Below are 8113 nucleotides of genomic sequence, written 5' to 3'. Positions count from 1 at the left end.
GCCACCATAAGCATATTTTACATCACATGGATGCTAATTGTTTACCAAAATGCATCTCTTAAGGAGTTTATTTATATTTACAGGTATAATTTTGTATTCAACCCTGGCCATCAGGTGCAAGCTTGGTGGTCCAGAGGTATGATGCCAGGCTAGTGATCTGGAGATCGTGGGTTCGAATTACACCCGAGGACAACTTCCGATTTTTTCGCAATTGTTCTCACACGTACTGAGTATTCAGTACATTTCTACATCACGTAAGTTAAAATTGATGCAATCATCAGTTTTATCAAGTTTTTGGTTTCCATCAGTAAATTGTACTTAATTATCAGGTACAGAAAAAGCTGTATAATCTGTACAAAAAAAAAGCAAGCGGATACCAGATTTAAACAAGACAAATGCGTACTGGAGAATGTATAGTAAGCCTGTAAGCTACCAAGATATTTAGCATCATCTGTGTGCATAGTAACAGTGTTCAGCCTATCTTCCCTCTGCAACATCACAAGCATCATCATCAGTCAGTTAAACTGGTAGTAACCATTGTCCCCGATTCAATTTAGGTATTAATGTTTATTTATCTGGTTATCTTAAGTGTACGTAACACCTGTTATAGCATTTGACATTTATCAAGTGAATTATTTCAGATACATATAATAATGTAATGCGTTATTTCTCCTTGGTTAGGCTGAGTAACAATTCAACTAGAGGCAAACAAGGCCTCTAAATATATTTCAATCAAAGCCAAAAAAAAAAAAGTTCTTGTAATCTCTGAAGCTCCAATGAGCACAGCATAATAGAGGCAGTAGAGTATACTGGCCCTAACGGCCACCCATAAAAAAAAAAGATCTATTAATCAATCAGCTGAGTGTTTCTAGAGCTCCTCATCAGAGCTAAACACAAACAAATCCTGTGTATTTTCTAGAAAAATTATTTAAAAAGTTAAAATATTAAGAAGGTTGAGAACTCATCATTTTTAACACTGGCAGTAGTATTAGATTCACGTCTGTATGGGGCCGAATGAGTAGACTATCACTGCTGGGTTCCATGGGAGAGTATGTTGGTCTTGCTGTGGGTTTCATGTCTCTGGAGGCTGCATTTCTGGTGGATGCTGGCCTGGAATAGGTGGTGGACTCATTAATTGACCTAACTCTTGTTGGTCAGCTTGTTGATTTGTTGCTGCCGCCTGCATCTCTAGCCATTCTTGTTGGTCTGCAATTGCCTGCTGTCGCCGGGCCTACAAAAATCCAAACGGCAAGTTATTAGAAATAAATAGAATTTATTTATTGTTAATTGTTATTCCTATGTATATATGTATATATATACATTGCAGATGTGAACAGTTTTCCATAATGATGGTAGTAGATCTACCGAAACATGTCTGGTTTGGGGCCGTGAAAGCCAATGCATTAAATATAGGCACTTGTCTATAATGAAGTTTAAGCTGTTGTGTTTTTTTATAAAATTTATAAAATGTACATGTGTTCTACTACTACATCGACCATTTGGAAATAGAATTTAATTCTATTCTGGCATAAAGTCATAGAAACAGCCACATAATAGAGCTAAAATTAAATACATAACATACTGTATAAAAAAAGTAAAAAATTGATGTTTTTTTTTAGGGCATCAATGCATGTTAACAATCCAGGTGTTTGATATAGACATTAAACTATGCAAATTTTGGCAAAGTAAGAAATTGCTAATTTAGGAACAATAATAATAATAAGCAAAAGCAAATGCTTGGATGATTTCCTGGAAAAAGTTAACCAAATGACTCAACACAGAAAGTGTACATACCTCTTCGAAAAGTGCCTGTTGTTGTCGTAGCAACTCTTCTTCTGGTATTCCGAGGTTCTCTAAACGATGACTTTTCAGGCGCCGTCTGTTAGCCTCTGTTTTGCACTCTTGGAGTACAGATCGACAGTCATCAAGGTAGGATGCATAGCCAAGCCTTTCTAGTGCTATTAATTATAATTACAAAATTATAAGGCCAAAATATAAAAATTTTTGTGTCTGCCATGTGAAAATCAGGGTCAGTCAGTTGGCAATGGTAATATATATTTCCTTTATTATGGCCTAGCTCTAAATAGGATCCCTTGCCAAAGATCACTCAGCCTATTCACTTTGGTTGGGAAAAAGATAATGAAAGGGCTTAAAATCCATCATTTAAGTATCAAAGTACAGAAATGTTAGTTTGTCCCATGTCATAATTCTGTTTAATACAAGCTGTCAACATGTAGATATCATTTTTGATACAACAATTAGTGCAATATCTGCGCTTTATGAATATTTAACTGGCACAAAACTATTAAACGCATCTTGGTGTAGCACAAATTTTTGGAAAATAAATTTACGTTTACCTGTTAACACATGGTCTGGGGATATAGTCTTCTTTGTCTGTCTATTGCAAATCTCATTAGCCTCTGATGCAATCAGGTGAATAAACTCTGTACAGCAGTTGAGAATCAGTTCGCGGGCATCATTTGCAACACGCGTGTGCGGTAACAGTTCTTTGATCATCTTGTTCAAAGCTGCACGAGGCACAGTCAATTCCTCATCTGGTTGTCCTTGATTTGCCTCAGCCATTTTTGGAATGTAAACGATTTTATTTTATGAATGTTTAAATTTACATACAGTATTGAGGTATGAAAATACAGTACTCTGATAAGAGTTTTTATCAACTGCCCTGGATCATCACTAAAGAGATTTGGACAATCATCATCCACATAAAGTAACCTCAAGAACCTTGTTGGACAGTTGGATCTGAAATAATGAACAACTTAATTTTAAAATATATAAAATGTTGTGAACACTACTTACTTTACAGTAGTTATTAGGCAAGACTTTTTTTATACCTTGTTCGCGAACCTATTGTTTTCAAAGATCATCAGGAAAAGGGCAGAAAAGAATAAATACAAATATTTTTATTTAGCAAATGGTTTTGTCAAAAACACAAAGAAATTTGTGGAAAAATCCAACAAATTGCATATAACTCTTGATCTTGATTAGGCTAGATTATCACTCAATAGTTGAATAGTGGCGAAAGAGGTGGGACTAGTCATAGTTAGCAATTTGCTTGCAAAAGGCAACAGAATTATTAATCAAATAGTGGAATAAGGGAGGGCGTTCCAGTCTTTAGCTGTGTTGGGAAAAAAGGAATATAGGAAGCGATTTGTTTTGGCCTTTGGTAACTTTAATGAAATGGCGTTATGGTTTCTAGTGCACCTAGAAGCAGTCGCTTGTGTGTTGAATTCCAGGTGGTATCAAACTTTAGATCAATATTTTGATGAATAATCTTGCGCATCATTACTTGTCTGTTGACTTTTCGTCTGTGTAAAAGTGGAGGGAGGTTGATTTCTTTAAGCATACCATAGCAGTAACAGAGGAGTCTAACTTATAGTTATGGGTAATAAAGCGAGTCACACGTCTTTGGACAGCCTCAACTTTTTGGATGTTACCTTTGGTATGCAGATTCCATACAGAGCTGTATTCAACGTGTGGTCAAACCAGACTTTTATATGCTTGGACTTTTGCTGCAGAGCACTGCCTGCACCATTGGCTTAATTGACTACCCTGTCTACATGCGGGTTCCATTTCATATCAGTAGATAGAGTTGTTCGAAGATGTTTGTATTGATGAAGGGGCTGGAGGACATAACCTGACAGACGATAAGAAAATTTGGGAATGTTTCTCTTTCAAGTACAGAATGAAGCGTAGAACACTGCATTTATCAGGCTTAAAAGACATACATAGGCCCTAAGCCATTTCTTTTAACGTCCACCAAAGACTTATTTCTACGCTTGCTACGCCCTTAGTTAGGGCCTAGGAAGCCTAGCTAAGCCTACAAGCGGTAAGTAGCCTACCTTACCTAGCTAGTACTCTAGCCTATAGAGGCCCATTCATAGCCTAGCTAGCTAGGCCTAAACCTACATTCATTCATAGATTGGCATTATATAAGGGAATTGTGCCACCGTTTACGTTTAATCAAAACAATTATTTCAATCTCACCCTATGGATCTTACGGAATGAGCCTTTTTTTAATCTACACAGCAAATCTAACAAGAATTTCAGCAAACTCGCAGGGACTTCTGATGAAAGTTTAAAGGTCTTGTTGAGAAAACAACCATGGCACTAGAGGGCGTCCTTCCAACAACATGTGTTGCTTCTCGAGATAGTATCAGTTATAAACACAGATTCTAGATGCAGTAGTTTTAGCCAAGTATATTCCATAACTTATCTGGGCCTAACTAATAGGAAAGAAGAGTTAAAGGTAAACGGTTATTAGTGTTTATCTCGAAACAGTTAAACCGATTCTGACTCGGCAGGGTAGACGATCTTAGAAATATTGTCTTAGGTAGGCGAATGTCGTGAACTTGTTCGCGGCCCGCACGAATATATGCCCACTCAACACCCTACGTAGGGCTATACTACTACTAGGCCTAGTAGAGGCCTAGGCCTAAATGTCTAAATATTAATTCCTAATTAAAAAGTCTATTACAGACCTGAGCTACGCATGCCCAACATTTCAATCTAGGTGTGCTGTGCGGGTAGCAGATATTTACCATTTCATGTATTGGTTACGAAATGTTTACTTGCGTGACCCTCTTCTTGTGCAGTGCTGTCTGTTTTTTGACTCATATTTTGTGCCTGCTAGTAGTATGTACTACAGTTATGCAAATCAGGTTAAATATGAACAGATGCTACTTTCCCTATTTTTCAGGAGGATAATGGTCATGAAATTGATTGATACACATTGATTAACTATTGTATTGATGTTAGCATAGAATGTGGACAAAGGTTGCTGATGCTGGCTAATTCATCTGCGGATGTGAAAGAATAAAGAACCAGAACAAGCGGGATGAAACGGAAACATAATCTAACTATTGTGAATCAAGAAATCTCAAAAGATGATTTATCTCTAAAACCAACTGATCATTTTTTGGATAATTCAGAAATTAAAATTAAAAAGAAAAAAAGGAAAAAACATACTAAATATAACAATACAGACAAAGATGGAGAAAAAGACACACTTTTACCAAGTACTTCTGATTCAATAGATATTGAACCAGAACAAAATGAGGAAACGAAAAAGAAGAAAAGGAGTATTGTGAATCAAGACAACTCAAAAATTGATTTATCTCTAAAAACAGCTGATCACTTTACAGATAATTCAGAAATTACAATTAAAAAGAAGAGGAAAAAACATACTAAATATGAAAATAAAGACAAAGATGGAGAACAAAATACACTTTTAACAAATTCTGATACAATAAATAATGGAGCTGAACAAAATGAAGACTTAAAGATGGAAATGAAAAAGAAGAAAAAGAGTGATCATTGTGAAATGCCAGGTGAAGTACAAAGAGAAGGCACCAAAATCTTAGAACAGTTTGATAAAAGTGTTAAAAAGCCAGCCAAGAAAAAACACAAGAAACATAAACATTCACACGATAGGATAAAAAGTAGCGAGCGATCATTGAAATCTGATGAATTATTAATTAGTAAGAAAACAATGGAAACACATGCGGAAGATGATGAAGAGCCCCCTCGTTCAACAAAGAAGAAAAGTAAGAAACATAAACAAACCATTCATATTGAGTCGGAGGAAATTATAAAGCATGATGTTAATGAAGATGCCACTGAAGATCACATGACTGTACCAGATGATCACATAACTCCACCAGATGATCCTACCATCTCCAGCTCAAGGCAATATCCTGCGTCGATAAAGGATTATTATACAGCATCTACAGATCTATCTCTTGATCATTTTTTGGAAGGTGGCTTTGCAACATTCCCATCAGCTCAATTGCATGATTTTGGTATTTGGGAAAGTATAACAAAGGAAACAACAGTTAAACTTCAAGAGAAAGGTATATACACACCTCGTTTAGATGTTTTAAACTTTACATAAATTATTAAGTAAAATTGAATGTATTTCATATAACATTTCATAATATATTTATCATTTTATAATAGGAATGCAGATTCAGACTGGAATGTGGAGAAAATGGGAGGATGAAATATTGAAAGGAAATATGCAGAAATTCTGTGAGGTACAGTACAGTAACTAAGTGTTTGAAACAACAGAAATAATTAAACAAAATTTAAGATATTTTACCGAGTGTCCAAAATCTCCTGCAAGTTGAGAGAGTCTCCTGGAAATCACGACGGCCTCCCGCACTCCTTCAAGCAAGCACGAATCTCCCTGAAAATGACCCATCTTCTGCAAATTCATAATATTTGCATGTTTCTACTACTTTATTTATCAATTGTTTCACGGAAATTTGTGATGATGGGTAACACCATGCGTAGAAGATTGAAATTAGATGCGTTAAGGAAGCTCCTTTAACCTGATCTTCCGGAAGTGACTTTGTCCAACTTGGGAACCCTCTGTACTGATGTCTGTCTTGAGTTACTGTGTACCATAAGGCGAGACTTATTTATACCTTGTTTAGTGAACCTGCCGACTGCAAATATTGATGATTTCAAATAAAAATAAAATTTTATTTTTTGCCAATTAACGCACCCGCTGCCACGAAAAAATTGACATTTTTTGCTTTATTTTTATTACGCCTTCCATTGCCTTGACATCTTCAAAGATATGTATATTTGTTCCTAATTATATAAATTTGTAGCATTTAACCATCCTATTTTACATTCACCAATAACATTTTTATTTCCTCCTCCATCTTGATGATTTTGGCAAAAATATTGGCTAAATAAGAAAATAAAATTTTCATTTTTATTCCGCCGTCCTCCGATAATCTATGTGTATAAGTATGTGAAACACGGAATGAAAAAAGTCTCGCCTAAACAATAAGATTCAATATATTTGAAATGCTTTATTTGCAATCAATTAAGAGGTAGAATGAAAAAATAGTTAAAGGGTTTTCAAAGTTTTATTATCTGAATTGCTTTAGAGGAGACATAATTTTTCCTTGCTTTTCAGATAATTAAAAAAAAAAAAAAACCAGATGCTAAATGTTTAGTTTATTTTACCTATTTTTGAAGTTACATCGGGGGTGTGAAGTGTCCCGCAAGTCTCAGGATTTATCTTACAATAACCAAATGTTTGAAAGTTTGCATGGCAAAGCAATAATGTATTAAATACTTGTGGTACACCACAAAGTGGTGTATTGCAAGCATTAAACGTACTGTAATAACCATATGGAAACTAAATTTTATACTAATTTTTAAGTTAAGTAGTGTACATTCTTATGACTTTAGTGTTAAAAGTGTGATCTTTATGTCACTTAAAAACAAAATGGAATAAAATGAAATTGTTTTTTTTTTATTAAGTACAAAAAAGACAACAATCACATTCAATAAAAATAAGCAACAAATACAGAAACCAGATAAAATATAGTAAGATCTCAATTGTAAATATTAAAAAAAAAAATTTTTTTAATTGTATTTCCTTCTTGCCAAGCCTACGAGAATAAAAATATTTATTTTATTGCAGGAAGTCAACATTTACGACGTTGAGAGACTCGTGTTCCCTAATCTGAACACAGAGGATAAAAAAGCAATCTTGCCACTCATCAAAGAAAAGCAGATGTACCACAAGTTAGGTAATTTAATACTGAAAAAATATAGAAACTTTTGCATGCGAAATCTTTTGCAGAGAATTCTGTAGAAAATTTTTTAACGCTTTAAACTTGGACAGATGGCATATACTGTATTGTATTGATTTTATTGATGAGTAAATAGAATTTTAAGTAGATATCACATTTTAAAGATGTCTTCATCGTATAAACACCTCTGATATGTGAAGTTAATTTGCTGACTGTATTGAAATTTTGTGTAATTATATGTTGCATTTATTTGACATTCATCCTGGTTATGAATTTACAGGGAAGGACAGAAGGACCAGTAGGAGCCTCTTTCACATAAAAGCAGAATATGTCTATGTATAGCCTTTTTCACAAAGGAATTCAGAGTCTTTACCTGCCACACTCAGGCAGGCCTAAACAAATGCTAGGATAAAATTGTACTTTTTTACAATTTAGTTGTCTAATTATTAAATGTAATAGATGTTTCACATGTTAAAAGGCTTCAAAAGGTTGCCATGTTCCTTCAGTTGAACATACCTAAAATATGCTTTTGTCATGTT

General features: G+C 34.6%; 2 protein-coding genes across 3 annotated transcripts in view; one reads left to right on the top strand and one right to left on the bottom strand.

Annotated features, from left to right (window-relative positions):
* Nucleotides 1-1030: 1030 nt before the first annotated feature.
* On the bottom strand, nt 1031-4128 carry LOC117102820 (protein Dr1-like; the record flags this gene model as incomplete). The annotated part of the gene is given in 4 exon segments (XM_033243239.1): nt 1031-1231; nt 1795-1958; nt 2358-2760; nt 4006-4128. Coding segments are annotated over 3 exon segments (549 nt in total). The 5' UTR covers nt 2584-2760; nt 4006-4128.
* Nucleotide 4129: 1 nt separating this feature from the next.
* Nucleotides 4130-8113, top strand: part of LOC117102818 (transcription termination factor 1-like) — an 11453-nt gene continuing 7469 nt past the window's right edge. Inside the window, exons 1-4 of one of the 2 annotated variants that reach the window (XM_033243237.1) lie at nt 4130-4267; nt 4718-5870; nt 5977-6053; nt 7463-7571. In XM_033243237.1, the coding sequence (XP_033099128.1) occupies nt 4856-5870; nt 5977-6053; nt 7463-7571 (1201 nt within the window). In that variant the 5' untranslated portion in view covers nt 4130-4267; nt 4718-4855. The remainder of the gene's footprint in view (nt 4268-4717; nt 5871-5976; nt 6054-7462; nt 7572-8113) is intronic. The other variant, XM_033243236.1, reaches the window with a different exon arrangement.

This window comes from Anneissia japonica, unplaced genomic scaffold (assembly GCF_011630105.1).
Source record: "Anneissia japonica isolate Jap-2015-1 unplaced genomic scaffold, ASM1163010v1 scaffold32248_len650992_cov182, whole genome shotgun sequence".
In the NCBI taxonomy this organism is placed as follows: Eukaryota; Metazoa; Echinodermata; class Crinoidea; order Comatulida; family Comatulidae; genus Anneissia; species Anneissia japonica.
The sequence above is the reverse complement of the archived record's forward strand: the minus strand, read 5'-3'. Positions and strand labels throughout refer to the sequence as shown.